The sequence below is a fragment of the Tasmannia lanceolata genome, unplaced genomic scaffold, assembly GCF_043159265.1.
Source record: "Tasmannia lanceolata isolate RefF3 unplaced genomic scaffold, GAP_Taslan_0.1 ptg000016l, whole genome shotgun sequence".
In the NCBI taxonomy this organism is placed as follows: Eukaryota; Viridiplantae; Streptophyta; class Magnoliopsida; order Canellales; family Winteraceae; genus Tasmannia; species Tasmannia lanceolata.
This window is the reverse complement of record NW_027518693.1, coordinates 4321135-4344601: the sequence shown is the minus strand read 5'-3', so window position 1 is coordinate 4344601 and position 23467 is coordinate 4321135. Positions and strand designations below refer to the sequence as shown.

Genomic DNA, 23467 nt, shown 5'->3' with positions numbered 1-23467 from the left:
AGGGGAAGTAAAGAGAATGGATCATGTTATCCATGGGTCCGACGGAACGAACATTGATGGTCGGATCCCTCTAGTGGCATTGGAGGAATTCCCAAGCGTCAGCGAAGAAAGAAGCCTACTTTAAGAAGGCTGCCAAGAGGAGCAAGCCTACATCGAGCAAGTTGACTCACTTATGTTATGTAAAGAGTTCGCTTTGCTATTACGGCCCAGTTCTTCCACGAGCGAAGGCCCATCAGATTGGTCTCAATATCAAGGAAACGGCCACCACATGCAATTAGTACCTTTGAAACTTGTCTGGTAGTCTCCAGGGATTTGAATGCTAAATTGGCAACCAAACACCAAAAAAAGCATTTTTTTGCTTAGGTAATCCTTCATAATGCCAGGCATGTGGCAACCAAACAGTCATGAGCTGATCCATCCTTGGCCTCCTCTCTTTTGCCAACACTTTGTCCTAGATATATTTTTTTGAATGGCCACTTTGTCCTAGATATTAGTAGCCTTTATGTTAGGTTTAACAATAGGACCCAAAAGAGCCCTTTTTAATTTGGATTCCCACCAAAACAAAAACCGTAACCTAGTTGTGTTAGGAAATAAAACCAGGAAACAAGGCAACTCCCATCAAAAGAGAATAAAATAATCGTGTATCAATGTTCATGGGAATGTGAACCATCAAGAATTAAGAAATAGAAATTATTGTACTAAAATGAGAGAGAGAGAGAGCTGATGCTCTTTAAAAATGTTGAAGCAATTTATCTCTTCAACAGTAATTTATAACAATCTTGCTCACAGACAGACCTTATAGATGACCCTGTAGACTTTTTACAACCTCCCATACCAGCATACTACACAATGTAGCTAAATTTTAACTAACCCAATTCAACTAAGCAGCTGGGCAGGACTAAAAAACTGTGAAACCTGGTATCCTTTCCCAACAGACAAGTAATTCTCATTCGAAGTCGCCATCGGAAACCCAATTCCACTGTTTCCGTTCGCCGCTCGTTCGAGCGATTGTACCTGAGTCTTCAAGAATTTCACATAGTGAATTGCTTCATCCAACATAGACGCTGTATCCATCTTTGTGCCACCAGGTACTAGCCTCTGCAAAATTCTTATCCTCTCGCTTATTCTTTCTCTCCGGTGCCTCGCCGCCACACTTTGTGGGTCCTTCGAGATCTTCACGTTCCGCCGCTTGGGCGGTTTCACCGATTCGGGGTCGATATTAATCGGTTGCATTGCCGCAATTTGGAATATCATCTCTCTCATTGGCGCCACCGAATTCCGTTTATTCCTCGACGATAATTCGGCAGTTGCAGCGGATAATTCGGCGGTGTTCCTAAATTTTCCGGCCATGGCATCGGAGAAGAGAGATGGAATTATAGGCTCTGGAGCACTAGTGGGTATGAATGATAATGAGGATGGATTATTGATCAATGGAGGTGAGGTTATATCTATTGAGTTAGAGATATTAGGTGGGTTGGTACAAGAGAAGTCTACCGCAGGCAATTCGGAGACGTCTGAAAAGGAGTTGCAAAATTCCAACATCATCATATCCATCTGATCTTGCCTAACAGACTTTATTAGGTCACCATCCATGGGAGAAAAAACCCACAAAAACAAAAAAACAAAAAAAAGAGTAGATAAAGGGAGGGAGCTGTAAAGCTGAGGAAACTGAGTAACTGAAGGACAGAGGGATGGGGAAGGTGAAGAACAAGAAGAGTAGAGGACTGAGAGTTTAATCAGAAATGGCAGCTCAGGAAAAGAAGTAATAGTAAAGAAAGGAAGAGAAGAAAAATAATAGAATTGGGTTAGCTGAATGTTATCATGAACCTACTATCCAACCAATAACAAGTCTATATATACATATTACAACAAGGTTCTGGAATCTTTCTACTTACATCGGTCCAGATAAGTAAAACTCTCATTGGCTACCAACTTACAAGAAAAGCATAGAAATAGAGGGGTGGCAACATCAAAAGGAGGGGGAGGGGAGGGTGAAATTATTAGTTTATTTCTCTTTTAAATCTTAAGAACCCCACACTCACATTCTCTTTTAAATCTTAAGAACCCCACACTCACATGACTTGAGTCAGAAAAACGACCCCTAAGTCAGCAGTCTTAAATTACTGAAACCCAATAAATAAGATGTCTCCGAGATCGGAATTCCGGTGGGTTTGCCGGAAAATTTAGACGTGTCAAGTATCCAAGGAGATATAAGTCACTATTATTCTCCAGTTATCCTTCTGCAGGTCTTGTTTGTGCATGGGAACGCTTTTCTAGAAGGGTCAGGAGCTGATGCAAATGCTTCCTACAACTTGCAACCCAAAGTTTTAACTTCTTTTGCTTTTTTGGGATCAAATGGCTCCTCTTGAAGCCCAAGCTTAATTATGTTAATTCTTAATTAAGGAAAAAGAAGGTTGATTCTTAGACTAATAAAAAATTTGGCTGTTGGACGCGATGTCTGCCGAGGCGGTCATCTGGTGAGATATATGATGCACTAATATTCAAACAATCCTAGCCGTCCAATCCATTGATAATAGCTTCTTTAAGAAACCATTGGCGAGATGGGGAGCGTTTTTTATGGGCTCATTGGATGAACATTATAGTATAACTGTATGGTGGAGATTGGAGTAGACTATCCCTTTTAATTATAATTAAGAGAAAAAGAAAAAGTCTTATCTGTTTCTACAACTGTTTTTGAGCAACCAAGACAACTTTGTTTAGTGGGTATCTGTGTTTAATAAGCACCTAATCTTCCACACATTGATTGTTCACCCATTTCACACAAAAATGCATGTATACTTGATTCCATCTCCCTTGTGTATGCACAATACATGAACATGTTGTGTATTGTACGTAAATGTATATGCTATGCCTGTATGAAGGTAACTATGACACACACACACACATGCTTTAACCAGCTGTAAAATGCCACTCACAGCTTTTGGTTTTTGTAACAACTCGTTAAGCTTATAATGTAAGTTAATGGATGTGGAAGGGCTTATATATAAGGGCACCCTCCCTTAAATGGATAGCTTTCAAGGATGAGTTCAACCCGGGCCCCAACGTGGTATCAGAGCGGGGCAAGGTAAACCTGGTATACCCTCAAGGATGGAGAAAAATCCCCGCGGGTGGTTGGGGGGGGGGGGGGGGGGGGGCATGAAATCTCATAGTTCCCATGTTGCTTCCTTATGGAGGGAGAGGTTGCTGGGTTCCACGCAAAAGCGACCCTACATTGGAAAAGTGAATGGATGTGAACCGACTTATAAGGACTTGGGCACCCTCCCCTCAACGGCTAGCTTTTAAGAGTGAGTTCTACTCGGGTTTGCTAGCCTCCATCGCAGAAGGCATTTCACAGATGAGTTGTTGCATGTCAGAGCAGCCACACATGCTCACTTTTCAGCAAATTTTGTCCTCATTCATGAGATGGCTGCTCTGACATGCAACAGCCCATACGCAAAATGCCTTCTGTGATGGACAATAGCAAATCCTTGTGTGTGTGTGTGTGGATTTGCTAGGGACCATCACATAAGGCATTTCGTGGATGAAAAATATAATCTTTCCAATATACATACAACCATGTATCAGCGCGTCGATATTATCATATCTACTTGTTGGACAAAATTAAATAAAAAAATTGTTGAAAGGAAATTTAGAGCATGCACGCTGCAGTTACAAGAGCGTAATACACAAACAACAAACCATTTTCCTGTGGTTTGGAACAATGGCATATCTCCACGGTGAGATCATGATCCTCTACTATTATATTAGAGAAAAGTTACAAGAAAATTACAAAGGGATTAACACAACAATCCCATATATCCATTTGCTCTTCCATGGACACACTTTTCTATCAAACCCTTTTTCTCTATAAATGAAAACCACAAGAGAAAAATAAATCTCAACTTGCTCTCTTCCTCTCTGTACAAGAGAAAAATCCAAAGGAAAAAGTTAATGCAATGCTCTTTTCCTCTAGTTTCTTATCACAAAAGAGAATTTGAACTTCTCTCTTTCACAACTCCGAGAAGCTGGTTTACGGTTTTTAAACCATCTCCAAACTAGGGGTGCAACTCGGGCCGATTTTTTGGGAATTCGGGTTTAGATTTTACCATAAAATTGGGTTAGGTAATTCATTTTTAGCAAAGGCTCAACGCGACCCAAATTTCACCCCTGCTCCCACTCGTTTTTTAAAACACATATACAAACAATATACACAAGACTACAAAGTCTTAGCACAATGATAACTTTCATAACATGTTCATATGGGGATGAAAATGGTGAGACCACCACTTGTGTGGTCCAGACCCACTTTGGTGGTCCCACACTATCCCTTGAATGTGGTGGTCCCATGCACCATCTGTCAATTACCAGAGAGAGATGAAAAATGGGAAATTAAGATAGCTAATTCTAAATCAATATGCATTATGTTGTTGGGTAATATAAAGACCATAATGTTGTACATTAGAGAAGGGAAAAGATCCATGTGTTGAGTGCTGCCTCTTTCCTCCAGCACCAATCCAAAACAGAAATCCTTCCGGGTTTCTGAGCAGGATACAGAAACCTCCTCTTTTTCTCCATTAGTATATTATCAGCACATGAAAAAAAGAACATGTTCTATACAAGAAGAGAATCGATTTCATAAAGGAATCCAAGATAGGTAGATCTTGGTGTTGGGCTTTTACTTTGCATTATCACAGGGCACATCTTATCCTCTCTACCCCACAAATAAAACTTCCCCCTTCCTCTATCATCGGGAATTGCAGAGTCAGAGAAAGCAGATAAAATAATCGGATAGATCAACTGATTTTTTGATTAAATAAATAATTTTCTATGAATAAATGAAAATCTGCCCCCCCTCCCCATCAACCCCCTCTATTTTTACTTGAATTATTTCACATTTCCTTACGTAGTTTTTTTTTTTTTTTTGAAATACAAAATGCCCGTGTCTTATTTCTCATTTCTCTTATGATTTTTGAAATATTAAACACACTCTCTCCCCACTTTATTGCACTTGAAAATCTTCACATTTTCTCCCTTAATTCCTTGAAACAAAAAATACCCATCTCTTATTCTCATGACATTTCTATTGTATGGTCACTGGAAATTTAAATCTCTCTCTTCCCCACACCATTGCACTGGAAAATTTTCACATTTTCTCTCAATTCGTTGAAATAAATAATATTCATCTCTTTTTTCTCATGATATTTATTGTATGGTCACTGGAAATTTAAATCAGTCTCTAACCCTCTTTCCCCACCACATTGCACATGAAAAAATTCACATTTTCTTTCTTAATTCGTTGAAAACAAAAAAATACCCATCTCTTATTTTTGCATGATATTTATTGTAGGGAAATGATTTCTGCGCTCAAGTGTTTTCATAAACAGGCGCTCCACTTGTTTGTCGTGTAGTATTTAAAGGGATGTCAGAGGATATTATGGGTGCCGAAATCATTTCCCTTATTCTATGGTCACTCGAAATTTAACTCTCTCTCTCTCATGGTATCGGAATCAAAGGCCTTTTTATTACTCTCTTAACTCATCATGCTTTTCATCACCCCTCAAAGGCATCGTTTTCTTTTTACGCAAAGCCACAAATCAACAATTCAGCAGTAAAAAGTGTTTCTTTAAGTGCCGGCTTCCATCTTTGGTGTTTCTCTGATCAAAAGTACCGTTTCTTTTTCTGCTTTCTTCCTTTATCCTCTTTTTGATGCTTTGCTTTACTTTTTCCTCTGCGTCCTTTGGATCATGAGAGAAGAAATACATTAAAATAGCTTATCTCCAAGGCTGGTGGGCAATACTTGATGTTTACGGCAATATACTTTGACATTTACAACCTTACATGCAATTGGGTGGAAACTTGATTTCCAGTTGAATACGGTTTGCTACAAATACGTATATGAAGAAAGGTGTACTAATAGAAACTTAAATGAACAGCTTTAACTGCATTAAACATCACAACCCCAATTGCATGAGAGAGAGGAGGAGGATCTTTTCCTCCAGTGATGTGAGACTGACGCGGGCAATGAGTCACTGAGCAGCTGATGAGCACTTGAGCTCACTTGGATCACCTTCTATTTTATTATGAAAAAACTTCTCTTTGTACTTTGATTGTACACAGATTTCACATTTATTTTCTTTGTTTATATGACCTACAATGTCATACGTTTGAAGAATCCATGATAAACGCAGAAGAAGATGTTTTATTCATGACATTCTTGGTTACATTCACTTTTTTTTTTGCCCTCATTAGATTAATCTTTCCCTACAAAAGAGCCATTCTTTGTTATTACAAATTTGTCTACTTTAAATACAAGTTTAAACCATTTCTTTACAGGTTTAAACCATTTCTTGATCAGAAGTGACCCGGACACTAGATTCTTTCTTATATCTGGTGCATGAAGAACTTTGTTTAGCTTCAAGACTTTTTCTAATGTGAACTTCAATAGCATCGTTCCTTTACCCACCACAGAAGATAGCGACAAGTTTCCCATGAAAAGTCGCTCTACATCCTCTACCATCTCATAGGAGGAAAACACACTCATGTCAATGTAGACGTATTTAGCGGCTCCCGTGTTCACATGATTAACCGGGTTTACTTCATAGACCACAGCCGATAGATACTGATCTTCAGACAGATTTGCCTGAGACACCTTGTTAACATGTGGGTTCTTCTTCTCGTTATTATGCCTACAGAAGTGCCTTGCTTTTCCATTAGATGAAACAACTACCCATCTTGAATTCATTGCTATTTTTCTTGAGATGAATTATTTTTAGGTTCATGCATTGGTTCGAGGAAAGGCTTCTTTTCACGTGTAGATTCAGTCAGCTTCACTTCAGAGTTAAATTCGTATTACGTTGACTTTTGCTTTCTAAACCAATTTTGCCTCTTCGATTCAAAGTAAAACTAATAGGTCTTGAAGAGAGTATTAGTTTCGGTCATGTAAGAAAATTTTCCCATGATGGCAGTAGTTTTTCTGTAATGGCAGAAATTTTGATTTCCTCTTCTATCTTGATTCCTCTTGCTAGTATATCATATACTAGTAACTTAATCTCGTTTACTTGATCCATTGCTAATCTTCACTTTACCATCTGATATTAAAGTATTTTCCAATTAAGTGTTTCTTTGAACCATATGCTTCGACTAGATATTTTAGCACTAGAGTTTCCCACGACTCCTAGGCAGATTCTATTCTAAAGAACACATCAAACAATTGATTATTGAGAGCACTCAGTACGTGTCCTTTGTAGAGATAGTTATCTCTTTTTCGTTTCTCTATTAGATGGGTTCTTGCTTGTTCTTCCTCATTTTCTATTGGGCTTTGTTTATGTAAGATGTAATCTAGGCTTAAAAAAATCAAGAAGAACCACATCTTCTAAAAGCCGATCCATCGATTTTTATTTTATTTTTTGTATTCAGTTCTAGAATTTGAAATCCCAACAATAATAAGTCGCTCTTCGTCAGACACATACAGTCAAGTATGGTACTTGTTCTAGTCTATATAGATGGCATCATAATCATTGACAGGGATATTAATGAGCTTCAGAGATTTAGTTTAAGTTGAGAGAAGCAAGGAAGGCATGTTATTGACATAAAGAAGTATGCCACTGATCTCCTCAACAGATTTTGTACGATGAATTGAAAGCACGTTAGCACTATTGTAGTTTACAAGAAGACTAGTGGAAAGGAAGGTGAAAGTGAGAGTCTTACTTATCAGAATGGTAGGGGCCTTACAGTACCTCGCAATCACAATATCGACTTACATAGTAAATCAAGTTTAGTCTTTTCTTCAGTGTTCTATTAGCCAATGTATTATCCATGTTACGCTTAATGAAAAAGAAGCGGTTGTTCTCTATCATATGAATTCCATCTCTCTCCCCTCTACATTCATTGTCTTCTTTACAAAACTGTCAAATGTAAAAGCGGTAACAACCATTTCAGTCGGTACGAACCATTGCCTTCTGCTTTTGCTTGTGATCCTCAATTAAAAAATCGAGTACAAATATACGTAAATGTAACCAACAAGATTCACTTCAACTACTTTCTTAAATGAATAACCAATAAACTTTATAAGATTACCAAACATAATTTAGGCATACCTGCCTAAAACCACAATGAAATTTTTTTGAAACAAGTATCCACTGTTTCCTAGGAGTTTTCATTCGAATTTCCATCCGACAGCTCGCTTACACAGTGGTGAAGCAGGTCTTGATACATTTTTTTCCATTGTTGGACCATTTGCAAAGATCGTTTGCAGTCCAACCGTACTCTTTCCAACTCCATTTCTGCAGCGGCTGAAGAACCCTGTTGCTGGAAAAAAAAAGCCAGAATCCAGGTTTTCAGGTTTCTTTTCAATGAGAAAACGTATAATCTTTCAAATGAGATGAAAATGGAATAAATAAAATTCCACATATATGCCTATTCTGACACAAACTTCTACTTCAAGACCATCTCCTCATTTATTGTTATGAACATGCATTGTGGATCGAAAGAATTAACTAAAAAGTAACAATTCTGTTAAAACGTATATTCCATGCGACACCAAAGTTTTTCAAGAAGTACCCATTGGAAGGAGGAAGATTGTATGGGGGCAAGGGATCAAGGCGCAGAGGATCGATCAAGGGGTCAAGGCACAACGGATCGCCTTGGAACATGCAAATACTCAACTGAACTCAACTCAACTAAGACTTTGTCCCAAACTAGTTGGGGTTGGCTAATGAATCCTTTAGAAAATTTTCATGAAGAAGGTGAAAGAATCTACCCGGCTCAAATTGACTAAGTTTAATCCTGATACTACTTGGGTTCATCTACATGGATCATTTCCAAGCCTTGGAACATGCAAATAACAAAAAAAATCCACATCCCTTGACCGAAATCCAGGATTCATAGTTACTAGATTTTCTTTGTTGATGACATAGTTATTGCAGGTACTAATTGGATAGGGCATTGATGAGTTGAAGAGGTATCTTTTGCAACCCTTTCAAACAATAGATTTGGGTCAACTAAGGTATTTCCATAGGATTAAGACAGCTAGATCTAATTATAAAATCATAGAATAGAAATATGACAAGGATCTGACACGTGAGTGTGGTATATGCGTAAGGATCCTTTAAGAAAATGTTAAAATAGTTCAAACCAAAAGTGGTTTGAATGACTGTTTAAAGCACACATCTTTTGTACAACAACTTAACACATCATCTCCTAAAGAACCCTCTCTCTAGCTCAGGTATCTCATTTCCATTATGATGATAAATATAAAAAGAACAATGAAGCATTTATATCTTAGAATTCTTAGGATTCTCATTTCCTTTATGATGGGGAATATGAAAAGAATAAACATGATTTATGCTCAAAAGGTCATCAATCTTTTGAATGAAAGCTTGGGCACCTAACCAGCAGTGGCAAAATAATAAGCCAAAAACATGAATATGGATCTGCCATATCCGATATGAATCCAACACCTTTACCCTTATTGTATCTTGCTGAGTTGGGGACTCCATTCATTTTAAAGGATTCTCGTTTCATAAGGGTAATGTACCTTTGATAGAGATAACTTGGTGGCTTGGAAAAGCCAAAAAGCCGTGTATGGTAGTTAGATCCAGTGTAGATGATAAGTACAGGGCAATGCTCACGCTAGTTCTGAGTTAATGTGGTTGAAAACAATGACGCTTGAGATTGCTTTTAATGTCAAGGAAACAATGAAGAGGGTATTGTTGTGACAACTAGGCAGCCACTCATAATGCAAGCATTTATTTCATGAGAAGACAACACATATTGAAGAAACTTTTATTTGAGAAAAGGGCTCAAGAAAACATATATCTATTCCATATGTGAAGTCTAAACTCAAAAGGTCAGTTAGCAAACATCTTACCAAAGCTCTTAGTCATAATCAGGTTCAGAGGATTTGTGCCAAGCTGGGCGTGGGAGACATTTAGGCTCCAGCTTGAGGTGGAATGTAGAAATTTATTTTCTTCATATTTATCATGATTATTAGTATGCATTAAGGTAGACTAATCTTGTTCGCCCTTTTCCACTAATGGATGGAATTCCTTTTTATATTCATCATTTATTATTGAATAAATATACGGAGAAATTCAGGAGGCAGGGTGTGTTTTTTCTCTCTAACCCCTCATCTTTTCTTCACTTTGCTTCTTTTCTCTAATTCTTTTCTTATGGTAATAATTTTTGTGACAGCAATGGAGCTTAAATAATTGCAGAAAAACATATACACACTTGGGAATTTCACCTTTTCTAATCAAAATTGTGGCTACAATACATGCTACAATTGCTAAAGGCAATAAGGTATCCTAATTAAACTTGAGTGCATTTGGAGATCCTATATACTAAGACTCAGGGAGTAGGGGCTTCCTTTTTATCTCCATAACATTAGGAATATATCACTTTACTATTTTAGGCAAGAAGAAAACCTAAGTGGAAGAGCATCTATCGCGATAAGAGTAAGACTACATGGTATATGAAAGAAAATCTGAAGGGTAACAATCATGGTCTCTATAATGATGCTGCAAATAAAATGGCCTCGAGAAGCACATCTGACTGAAGCTTATGCTAGTGTTGATTAACTCCTGTTTTTTTCTTTTAAAAAAAGAATTCACGTTTTTGTAAAAAGAAAAACATGTCACTCGGTAATATTTACTAATAATCCAATGCCTACCAACAAAAATGTATAATAAAAATGCCTCCAAAATATGACCCCGAGAATACTTCTAATGACAAAAGCGAGACATTCCAACACAATAAGAAATAAGTCAAATTATAAGAAGTTCCCCACAAAAATGTATAACATGCAAACATGGATCATTTACAATCACATATGGCAAGAAATTTAGTGCTAGTCATAAAATAAAAACCTGGAGCTCCTTGATTTGACTTAACATCACATTAGAACTTAAGTATAGACTGTCCATTGATTCACCACAAGGAGATTGAAGCGTGGGAACAGTCCTAGTTACAATCTTTCCATCCTCTGAGTTGATATATTTATCTAATGAGGGTGGTAATAGTGATGACACATTCCTTCTAGATGTGGAAGCTTGTGCATTTACTAATGACTGAGAACTTGAGCAGAGTGGATTTCTAAGTACAAGGACATTGTTGATAGGACCTGCACAATAACAAGTAGATACTTAATATGAAATAGAAGATGTGATACCATGAAAATTTAGCTTAGAAATTTAAAATACCAGCATCCACTTTCATTTGTTAGACCAAACATTTCCAATATAAATACAACATGTGTGTCATTTGATTATAAGGAGAAACAACACCTAATGAAGAAGCCCCAAAAAATAATATAAACGAAGAAGGGAGATAGTTATTGAAAGCTCCATATTTGGGTTCGAAGATCACTTCAAAAGCTAAGGACATGTTTGGTTACCATTCTCAAAATGGTTCAAGCAGAGCAGGAATCCCAAAGTCAATCCAGCAGGGTGAGGATCACGGAAGCGACTTCTTGTTGCTTCAATAAAATTCTGCCTAAAACTATTTCCAAAAAAAAAAAAAAACTCTGCCTATAATGCTCCAGTAGAAAAATAATAATTCAGGCATGTTTTTTTTTTTACCAAATGCCATTCTACGCCACTTTCCATTTTCTGGAGCGAGAAGCTTGGAATTGCTCTAGAGAAGGATAACCAAATGTAGCCTAAATTCTTCTTGCTTCCCAAATTTAGTGTAAGAGTCCTCTTAATTAAGAGTATGCTTCCTACTTAGGTTCTTATTGTTCCTAAAAGAATGTTTCCCCCCTTTTGGTAATGCCAAAGGAGTGTATTTAAAACATAAAAAAGTCATCTAAAGTTTGAAATAAAACTTAGGTGAAATTTTTTCGAAAACCTAAAATTAAGTCTAAATGAATATAACTTCAAACTTTTAAAACTATAAATCCATAAGACTCATGACTCTAATCAGTTGTGAAGTTCTCTTCATGCAACCCCAGCCTACATTAATCATTCCTCCCTAATCTACTATAACCCTATATCTTTCTATACACTTCTTTGTTTGCTTCCAATGAGAGGCTTACAGATACTTCATGTTCATTTCCCAACACACTTCCTATGAATTATCTCTATACTTTCTCCATTGCTTCCTTAGTACTATGCTTTTCCAATTTTCTCCTTTTTAGACCCCTCACTTCCCACATCACTTCTCACATTTGCTTTCCACTCTAGCAGTTATGGTACAAACTACTTTGGAAACAAATCATATTGTCTCATACAGCAGCCTATTCGCTTTGCACTCTAGCAGTTATGGTACAAACTACTTTAGAAACAAATCATATTGTCTTATACAACAGCCAAATAGAACATCAGCAATGTAAAACAGTAGCTACTGGGTGAATCGGCAACCTGTGGTTTTTCTACCACATGGTCCAGGGAATAAACCAATACATAATGTTTTCAATACAGATTCCTGCTTACATCTATTTTTAACAAAATTCAGCATATGTGGTGTAAAACTATCAATTGATGGATAGTTTTAGTGCAATTTATAATGTTTCTAGTGTTTTGGTGAGCCAGTCCGGGACACTTAGTTTCCAATTTTTCTATCTACTACAACAACTAGATGTCTAGAAACAAATGAAGAAAAAAAGGAATAAACAACATAGTAATACACCGAGATAAGTTATACAATACAAGGTCCACTAAAACAAAAGTCCTAAAATACCTGCCATATTATTAGAATATGAATACTAAAAAATCATACTTCAACCAATCATTTCATTCTACATGTGATCAATTGACCAAAATTACATATTAGTGACCCTAACACTACAGAATAGTGCATTGCACTCCAAAAAAAAAAACAATGAGAAAGCACAAAAGGTATAAAACAGAAAAATAAAAAGAAAAAGATGCAAAATAAGCACGAATGTAGGAAAAAATAACAAATACATGAAAACAAGTGAGAAAAAAGAAAAAGAAATTAAGGAAAAGAACAGCGAGGAAAGAAAATCAGTACAAAAGCACGACTTTACATGGACAGATATAGGTCAAAGAATGTCATATATCAAGCACAAACGAAAGATAAATAAAAATTGGAAAAAATAACAAAAATATAACATGGGCAAAGAAGTAACGGGGAGAAAAATGATAAGAAAATCCATAAATTACCATAAAATATCATCAATGAATCGTGCATGTATTCTATGACATAGAACAACCCCTAATAAAAAAGGGAGGAAAATTAGACCAATTGCCTCAAATAAGGAAAATCTATCAATAGTTTTCAATTTGTCGATTCAAGTAAAGTTTATTAGGATATGGTTTTATAACCCATAATCCCAAAGAAATGGTAGTACTTTGGGATAACTCATAATCCCAAAGTTGCTAGCACTATTGATTAGCTAGACACATATGATGCTAGTGGTCCGACATATGATATTGCGGATGAGATCATTATAAACATTGAGGCCGAGCTTATGTAAGATGTAGATACAGAGTCTGAAAGTCAAGAGAGTCCGGTGACTGATGATGCATTGCCAGATCCTGGAGAGCATGAGCAGTCCATTGAGGATGCTGATTTCCGATCTTTACATGAGCACAGTGACAGTATTGATTCTACAGTAGATGCTCCGATCGAGATGATTGTGGAGGTTGAGACAGGGGATTTCAGTGCGCATGACGATCATCAGGTGAATTGTCAGTCTGACATCACAGAGCCACATAAGATACCCGCGGGTGAGCTTATTGATGATGACCTTATGGAGGTTGGTCATCGGTTGGCACCGTCCGTAGCTATCACACTGATCTAGAAGGAGTACGTTGCTATCTTCCTAGCCAATTTACTTCTCTAGAGCGGTCTGTATTCTTATGATTCTATATGGGCGATTTTTTTCCATATCGTTTCGTCATTGTTTCAGGCTACTTTCACGGTTGTCACGACCATTAGACATCAGGAATGACTCCGACGGATTACGACTCCTCCTACTGCTTGAGTTGGTCGTCTACTTATTTGACCCAAGCGGACTAGAACTCGAGGGCGAGTTCTTTTCAACAATGGGAGAATGATGCAGATTGTAGGCCCAATAAGAGGCATAGTTGCTCATTAGGATTTCTGGAGATTTATTTCCATGTTATTTAGTTTTTACAATTTTTATTTCCATGGTATTTAGTTTTATGGCTTTTATTTTCCATGTTATTTAGAGTTAGGGCATTTATTTACCTTCCATGGAATTTTATTTCAATTGTCTATACATAGGCCTCATGTATTAGAGATTATTAACTCTTGATGAATTGAATTGATTGAGAATTTCTCCTTGAAATTTCTTCTCTTATTCTTCTTCTCTCCTCTTCTTCTTCTATTTCTCTTCCCGGCCCTACATCATATCGTAGTTTAGTAATTACCTTCTTTTTGTTCCCTTCATTTATCAAAAGCATATTTATTCCTTTCATTTCTCCCTGTAAACCATTTATTATATGCATCGCGAGCAGGATTTTACAAACAACATTCATGCCAAAACTCTTCTCCTTCTCTTTTCTTTTCTACAACTCTTACTTAAACTAAACCCTTCCGAAGACAGCAACAAAATAAGATTAGTCCCTCAAATATTCCATTCTTACAGTTTCAAATTTTCAGAAGGGAATGCTTAGACACTCGCATTCCTATGGTTGGAAAGAGCAAATGGATAGCACAATCAATTGCAATTGTAATAGACCTGTAAAAGAAAGAAATAAAACTAGGAGAAATTACATATATTATCAAATTAAATGAATCAACCATTCAAAAAAAATCAAATTAAATGAATCCATGCAATAATATAGAAAAAAGATTAAATAAATTACATTGAAGAAAGCCCTCAATATACCTTTTGCGTGTTTGAATGTGCGAACAACATGGCGGGTTTTAGTGTCCCAAACTCGAAGTACGCCATCCTCAGATCCAGATACTAATGAAACTCCATCCATGCTAAATGCTAAGCAAGTAACTGCCTTACTGTTCCAGAAACCAGCTTGTGGAAGTTAAAATAAAGTATCAAGAAACAAGGCCAATTGAAAGAAACACAATCTTTTGCAAGGACAACACATTAATTGAGGCAAAGTTCGACAAATGGTAAAAATGGTAAGAGACAATATATGCAAAGATGGCACGAGGAATTCTCTGCAATATACCTTTACTAAAACTGCTATAGATAGAATTGACTAACATTATAGTTATAGATGGGTCATCGGACTTGACAACACCAGCTGGTAAATATGTTGCAGCCTACAAATAAAGCCAAGTACTTAAGTATTGAAAGTGGTACTAGAAATCAAATGATACTCCTTTATCCAACAAAATTCTTGGCAACTTTGTATAGTGAACCCATGTTTCCATGAAAAATGTTTAAAACCATAGGATCAACAACCTACCCCTTGTGGCGAACCTCTAACCTTTGCAATTGAATCTCACAATCGGTGTAATGTATTCCAATCCTTGAATATAAACCATGATTCCAGTAATATTTCAAGGACATTTACATGATCCTAGGTTTCTTTATTTATTTTTGAATGGTCTCATAGACCACCCTCACATGATCCTAGGTTAATAATAATGTTTCAATAAGTTGTTGTGTTTGCTAGCCAAATGCTCTTCGAGACCCAATCCAAGATGAAATGCTGAAACCGAATCATATCTGCTAATTCACAAAACATGTCCAAAACCAAGTTATCGGCGTTTCAGTAGAAACCATTGAAACAACATCAAAATCCAGTGACACAACAAAAACTCACACCAAAATAGGTAGTCAATTGAATCCCTTATGATTTCTTTTCAATTGAATCCCCCTTCTCCTAAAATGCATACTCCATTCCCACATGCCTAAAAAGGCTTTATTCTTCAATCCAAGGTTACAACTATCAAGACCACCCTTTCTTTTTGATCTACAAACTTTTAGCCACTTAAGGTGTTTGAGGTTCTTTCCTTCTTCTTTCTTTCCCAAGAAAGTCTCTAAAGTGTACTTTCTACTCAAGGATAGGCATTTCCTCTTCCATTGGGCAAGTTTTCCTTCTTTCTCTCAATAGTAAGATCCCAAAGCAACTTAGGTGGTATACCAATCCCAGGAGGTAATCTAAGATCTACAATAAGAGTAGTCTACCCTTTATCCTAGCCAAGAAGAAATTCTAATCACCTACATGTTCATCCCTGTCAAAACATTATTTTCATAAGTTGACTTTAAGGCACGGTACCACTTCAAGCCATCTAAGGATATGCATCTTAGGTTCATAATCTGCTCCCAAAGTTTCAAGTAGTGAAAAAATAAGATGAGCATGTAACTAGGTATGATCGAAGCCTTTTGATGCTTCCGAGTATGGGAAGACTATGCCATAGTGCATTAATAATATAGAGATCACATACGACCCAACGAACAAACAAGGCCATATATCACATGCAAAACATTATATGGATATAGAAACGGTAGAAGACAAAAGCTAGGAAAGTGTCTAAACATGAAAGCAAAAATACTGATCCATGTTAATGAATGATATCACAATATATAATAATTGCGAGTTAATGAAAACATAAAAACAAAGAATGACACAAGAGTGAAGAAAGATTAAGGAACTGTGCATTGAGTCAAGTAGAAAAAGGAAATAAATCGCTACTAAGAGGCAAGGTTTCAAATTTCGGTTTCGGAATGCTTTCCGTTCTGACGAAATCTAACGAAATCAAATAAAATAATATTTTATCTCGCACAAAATTTCGAACGAAATTATAATTTCGGCTGAAATTTTGGGAAAATATTAAATAAAGAATAAAATCCAGATTTTTTTTCTTGGAGATTTTCCTAAAATTTTGGACTGAAATTTCAGGGAAAACGAAATTTCGACAAATTTCGACCGAAATTCTCTAAGTTTTGTAACGTTTCGAGTTTAACCAATTTCGGTTTCGGGGTTGACCGAAACCCAAAATTTTGGATTTCGGCCGAAATTTAAAACCTTGCTAAGAAGATTGAATAATTAAAAGCCATTTGAACAGGAATAATGACAGACCATGATATAGGGAAAGGGGGACAAAAGCGCAATTAATAACCATAAAGATAAGGTGCAAAAATGTTAAGACGGTATAATAATATGCTATCATGCATGATCTAGGAGAGGCTCAACAACGTTCATGTTGATTGGTCGCTTGTTTCCCAAAGGCAGTTGCGAAACGGTTTTAAAAACTGAATTACATAAGGAAAAATGCCACTAAAAAGAATGTAAGAAAAATAACAACCTGTGATCAGACAACAGACCAATGATATGCATTCCATAACCACTACTAGAGGTGCTCTCAGCACTAAGTGAAGCAATATATATCTTGCCATCTCTACAGCCAGCAAAAAAAGCATGCTCCCCAGGGTCCAGCGCAATTGCATCAATTATGGAAGGGAATGTAATACTTCTCAATAATCTCCCCTTAGATAAGCTCCAAACCTGAGTGTTTTACATCAACATAATATAGAGATGAGCCCAATAATGAAAAAAAACATTGGTAACAAAATAACAATAATTCTGCATGATCCTCAAACACCGAAATAATAACCATGGATAAACAATTTTGCCATTGAAGGAACACTACTGCATCATAGCAATCATGCCACAATTTATAATTTTTCTTGATAAACAAACCTATCCATTTGGATAATGCAGCAGCATCAAATGTTATTCGCAATCCACAAAGAGATATAGTGAAATATCACTAAAGTATAAGAAGACTTTCTTAATTTCTTAATTTCTTTTCCATTTTATAATTGACCAAACTAAATTTCATTGATCAAAGGAACAAAAGAAACCATCTTCAAGATAGAAACTAAAAGAGTGGGAAGGATTCCCAATCATTATAGAGATTAGCCACAATCATTATAGAGATTTGATAGAAGCCATCTTTAGTGAAGGAATCTACAGCTACATTAGCTCCCCCAATAGTCCCTACTGCCCTGTTCAGCCTCAAAATGCTGCCAGGACATCAGAACTTAAATTAGGAGGAAGAACATAAAAGGAATTGAAGTATGGAGACAAGGGGAAGCACACAAGTGATGTCAACGTGACACGTTGACGCAGCCAAGAAAGGGCAGACCTGGATAGATCTGAACTATGAAGAAATAAACAAGAGAAAATAGAGCAAAAAGTAGGGCAAAAACGTCTATAATGGTTCTACTACAATTCGAGATGTTTTTTGGGAAGAAAACCCTCCACACAAATTCCAAATTCTGTTTCACTTTCTTTGTTTAAACATTGGAGCCGATCTTTTCAACAACCTTATACAAACAAATCTCCCGTGATTTCAGCTTGTGGTAAATACACAGGGAAATCTCTACTTCTGCAAATGTACCATGACCGTATCTACTTCTTTTAACTCCTTCAACTAGCAATGGGTATTGGTACTTCTTCGCATAGCTCATTACTCTTAGATATAGCAGCCCTTCCTCCTCAAGTCATGGATACACCTAATTCGCTCATCACAGACCTCTCCATCTGACTGCCTCGAGCATCCTGTGGTAGTGGAACCAAGTCAACCACGCGTTGTGGTTTGTGCCCATATACATCTTCAAAAAAAGTCTTCTTAGTTCTTAGTAGATCTGTTGTTAAGCAAATTCTACTAGTGGAAAGATTGAGTCCAAAGCTTCACATGATCACTTGTGATGCAGCAAAGTAGATTCCCTAAAATCCTATGAAAAATTTATGTCTGCCTGTTAGTTTGAGGATGTGCAGTGCTATGATATTGCAGTTTGGGTCCCAACTTCTTCGAAAGCGTAAGCCAAAAGTGACCCGCGTACTTCACATCGCAACTAGCAATCTGAAACTATAGTAATAGGTGCCCCATGTAAGCACACATCCTCCCTGAAAAACAATTCAACCTGTGACGCATCAGAAGTCTGGGAAGATAGTATAAGGTGTGCCATTTTGGAGAATCGATTGATCATCACATATATAAAGTCATCCCACTTTGTTGTCCTAGGAAGTCCAAGCATAAAATTGATAGTGATACCAAGATGGACCTAAAGTGATGTAGGCACAGGTAATGGCATGCAATCCCGTGTTCTGTAAATGTCCCTTCGCATATTAGCAAAGTCGGCATCGCCTAACCAGCCTCTCTAGACTCTACATCCTTACACATGGTGGGCCAAAAGTGTCGCTGAACCACGTCCTCCAAGGTCTTATCACAACCCCAATTCCTACCAGGACCACCTCCATATAGCTCTTGTACAATACTATAATCTGCCCTCGAAGAGAAGCATCCGGCCACACAATCGATTACTTGAAACTAAGTAACCATCGTGGACAGTAAAAGGAGAAGACGGGATCAGCAATTGTGCTATGCAACTCTTGTATGATTTTGCAAAATACAGATCAACGGCATATTGAATTTTCAACTCTTCAAATGCCACTACTTGTGCTTTCAAACTAATCAACTATCCGTCCACTTTGTTGGCTGAACCTGATTTATGGTTAAAAGAGAAGTTGTACTCCCACAGGTAGTCACTCCACTTGACATGTCATGGACTTAAGTTCTTTAGAGAGTCAAGGTAACCCGAAGCCTCATGATCTAATTACACTACGAAGTGACAATGAATTAAATAGTGTCGAAAATATTGGAGTGCGCGCACCAAAGAATAGCAAGCACCAACGATCACATGGGATGCATCAAATTAAGCAAAAAACACCTTCCAAAAATTTAGTAACACAAGCAATGGAGCCCCAGTCATCAATTGCTTGATTTTATCATGCACAACCGATTATAAGGTTTTCACAAGTCACGGTCACTCTCTTCGTGCGTGTGACAAGAGTTTCCAACCTTTACTAAACCATGAATCCTAACATTGCAATATGATGATCTTGTATTTTGAACCAGATCGAAAATACATTTCACTTAATTTCTCTTCAAAAAAAAAGAAGAAACAGCCACATCACCATCTCCCAATGCTTCGGCTAATTCACCTATCTCATCAAACAGTTTTGAGATTCTATGTTATGACAGATGATGTAATAACCACGGTTGTGGACGTGGTCACTGCCAAGGCAAAGGATGAGAAAATAGCAAGGAATAAATAACAGTACAGTGACAATAATACGCTTAGAGACCATATCAGACCACTGAAATGGAATGGAAACCCTCAACAATGGTCTAAGACTCAAATCTTTAACACCCAATTTTTTGTTGATGTAGGAGATTCTTTAAACTTGATGGGACCAGAAAAGGAAGCTTCCTCTCTTATGCTTCACTCATTTCATAGAAGTAAAAGCTGATTATATTATTTCTTGTTCAATTTATAAGCTCATTCAGGCCTAATTAGTTTTGTAGGAAAGACAGACTACCTTGCTGGAAACTACTATTCTTGCTAAATAGGGATATACATGATTTAGGGAAGAAGACAAGTGTAAAAACATGATGTACACCAAGCACAGAGCTGTACACATGTGCAAACTGTTGCAGTACCACCATTATATTTCTCCAGCATGAAAATGGATTTTATCTATTAAACCAGTTCTGTTTACAACTATTCCTATGTCTTTGACATGATAATGGATATGATCTACTAAGAACCTACCAAAACAATTTTTCAAAAAAAAAAAAAAAAAAAAACCCTTCCGAACCTTACACGTACGATCCTCGGAGGAAGAAACAATAATTGCACTGCATCCTCCATAACCAGAAACAATGTCAGTCACCCGTAAAGTGTGTTCAGAAAAACTGTGTTCATAGAGATGCCCTGTCACTGCATCTCCCATATCATCAAACAACCTGTGGCATAGAAATAAATCAGAATAAGTATATAGAGCATAGGAATTTGTCACATAAAAATACCTAGGATATCAACAACTAAATAATATCATAAGTAGTAAAAAAAAATATTCCAATGAAATGCGAATGAAATACTTGAAAAGGGGCCAGACTCTAACACATCCATCCTCTGCTCCAGAAATTAATAGTGATTCATCATCCGAAAATACTAAGCAAGTGACAGCTCGATAATGAGAGTGCCACTTCTTTAGTAGTCTGCCACTTGCCACCTGAAACACAAAATATGCATTGGGATAAAAAGGTAATCACCACCCCCTCATTCAAAGCATATGTGTTTCTTCTAATCCCCCTTCCCAGTAAGCAGCAATAAATGGTAATAAAAAATGGAGTCTGAAAGTTCACCTCCCACAAGTAAATGTCCCCAGATGACCCTCCTCCAGCAATGTATGTCCCATCCGTGTTAGAAACAAGAGGGCCGATAGGCTCAACAGGAAAACTTTTAACCTCTGCGTGAGGCTGGGGAAAAAGAAGAGGCAAAGTTAACCTAAAACCCCAAAAATTAGCAATGACATTAATTACTGATACAAGGATGGCTCTCCAAGAACTACTAAAGTTAGTGATATAACCAACCTTCCCCTGGTACCTGGAGTGTGTATCATCCAGAACCAATCATCCAACAGGACCCACCATAACTGACCCACAGTGCCCAAGCACTGCATGAAGTAGCTGATCCTAAGGGGGTGTATGGATGCAGGGAAATTTTGGAAAATGAGTTCTCCAATATTGGATTTAACTCACTTTCTATTGAATTTTTTCCAAAATTAAGAATTTTCTCCGTCCTCTAGGAAAATTTCAAACCTACTAGACCTTGGATTTTTTCCGCAAGATTTGTTTCCATATAATTGTCCCTAGATCTAAACAATCCCTAAATGTATTAGGCTTTTAGAGGCGCATTCCCTAGATAGAGTGATAGTGGAAGGGGACTCTCTAAATACGATCAGATAGCTGAAGGAGAATTTATCCCCTCCTTGGTGGTTTGCACATTGGATTGATGAGATCAGAGATCAGGTGGAGGGCTCATCCATATCTTTCCATCATGTGAGAAGGTCGGCTAATTCGGATGTTGATAGACATGTTTGAGCTTTTTTATTTTTATGTATTTTTATCCCGTAATAGGTATCGGTATTTATCCCGATTTCGTTCTCTCACTATCAGTTGAGAAGGTAGAAGCTATTCTATCTAATTACTTTCATAAATAGTTTTCATAAATAAGAAATAAAGTCAAATAATCCTGAGATAACGAACTTGAAATGCGGAGCCCGAGCGGCCGGCGAGCGAGTGGTTAGTGGGGTCAAGTAGCGAAGGATGGGAATGACATACTAAGGGCTAACGGGGGATGGAATGTGGCTGCTTCCGCCGTTTCCAGCCTAGCCAAGGGAGCAAGTGCGACTAGGGCGAGGAGGCTGAGTTTAGGAACCTTCACGCCCAGGACGAGGCCCGGGATCAGCCATGAGAACTAAGCAGCTCGAAAGAGGTAGCGCTAGCTACTTGAAGTAAGACGGGTAAACGAAACATCGTAGCTAAGAGTGAACTTAGGTATGGAGTGGAAGCGGAACACCAACCCAATCTCGATTTCCGTTTTTCCGTACGAGGCAGCTCACGTACGGTTCGGGAGCCGAGCCCCAAGGGGCTTAGGTCAACACTTATATATTAGCCAGTCATCAATTGGAAGCGGGCAAGATGGTGATGAATTGCGATTGGTCCAAACCTTCGACCAGCGGCTTCTTGCGACCCCGGATCCGACGAAGTCGAAACAATTGGATGGCCAGTCTTCGCTCGGATCCCCCAATAGCTCCGTCCCACGTTGGAGTGGCTGATTAACCGGGGCAAATGCGCCGGGTGCAATCCGCCAGTATTTAAAGAAATTATTTACCATTAAAAAAAGAAAGAAAGAAAAAACAGTCCCTAAAGGTATGACGATCAAAGCACTTTTCTGCCCATCAGGTGTGAACTAACGGCTAGGAGTGTACAATTTGTGAGATTATAAGAAAGAGAGCTGAATCAAGTATATGGTGAAGATTGGGGAGAACCACCAAATTTTCTAGTTCAAAAAATATCAAACAGGGACAAAAAAAAAAAAAAAAAACAAAGGATCAATCAAATGATATAGCATTATGGGTTTTCTTCACTTCAAATATAAATTCTATCTCTGAGAAAGAATATTGTTCTCAGCCAAACTTGTTCTTATTAAATCAACTTCATTCAATCAGCTTAAACACTTTGAATATAAATCCTATCTGAGAGAATAAAAAAACAAAGAGTGAGAGAGAGAGAGAGAGAGGAATAGAGACCTTGTTCCAGGGCCAGTAGAGAATGGAACCAGAGGAAGAAGAATCACGAAGCTGAGAACAAGCGAGAAATCGATGACCCACAAAGTTGAGACCATGGCGAGGAGAAATACAAGAACGATAACGAAGATGCTCTGCTCCAGAATGCAAATCCCAGCAGCTTATTCCAGAGTCTATGGGAGATGAAGCAATCACCACCTCCTCCATCGCCCCCAATATAGACTCTACACAAGGGGGGGACGTTCTCTTTTTCTTCTCTTACCAGGGTTTTACCTGCTTGGGGTTTATAAATCTTTTTGGGGTTGATGACAATGAGGCTAATCCCACCGTAACCCTAGGGTTGCAACTCGGTTCGGGCGGGTCGGGTTTTCCAAAACCCTACCCTTCCTGAGAAATTATCTCGG

At 37.6% G+C, this 23467-nt stretch overlaps 2 protein-coding genes across 2 annotated transcripts; both read right to left on the bottom strand.

Moving 5' to 3' along the window:
- Positions 1-624: 624 nt before the first annotated feature.
- LOC143849059 (uncharacterized) lies at positions 625-1814 on the bottom strand. Its single transcript, XM_077358106.1, has one exon. The coding sequence runs from the start codon at positions 1591-1593 to the stop codon at positions 877-879; it is 717 nt and encodes a 238-aa protein (XP_077214221.1). The 5' UTR covers positions 1594-1814; the 3' UTR covers positions 625-876.
- A 6010-nt stretch (positions 1815-7824) lies between these two features.
- On the bottom strand, positions 7825-23391 carry RID3 (Transducin/WD40 repeat-like superfamily protein). The gene is made up of 8 exons (XM_077357684.1): positions 23067-23391; positions 21118-21231; positions 20851-20984; positions 20568-20715; positions 17206-17405; positions 14816-14943; positions 10866-11119; positions 7825-8307 (listed from the first exon to the last, which is right to left on the bottom strand). Exons 1-8 carry the CDS (start codon positions 23268-23270, stop codon positions 8146-8148), a joined length of 1344 nt encoding a protein of 447 aa, XP_077213799.1. The 5' UTR covers positions 23271-23391; the 3' UTR covers positions 7825-8145.
- Between the last annotated feature and the right edge of the window lie 76 nt (positions 23392-23467).

Excerpts from the sequence above, each read along its gene's own strand:
- RID3 (XM_077357684.1), bottom strand. The coding sequence starts at position 23,270 with ATGGAGGAGGTGGTGATTGCTTCATCTCCCATAGACTCTGGAATAAGC. Across the intron at positions 21,232-23,066 it reads TCTACTGGCCCTGGAACAAG|CCTCACGCAGAGGTTAAAAG; the intron begins GTCTCTATTCCT and ends CTTTTTCCCCAG. Across the intron at positions 8,308-10,865 it reads GTCAAATCAAGGAGCTCCAG|CAACAGGGTTCTTCAGCCGC; the intron begins GTTTTTATTTTA and ends TTTTTTTTCCAG.
- LOC143849059 (XM_077358106.1), bottom strand. The coding sequence starts at position 1,593 with ATGGATGGTGACCTAATAAAGTCTGTTAGGCAAGATCAGATGGATATG.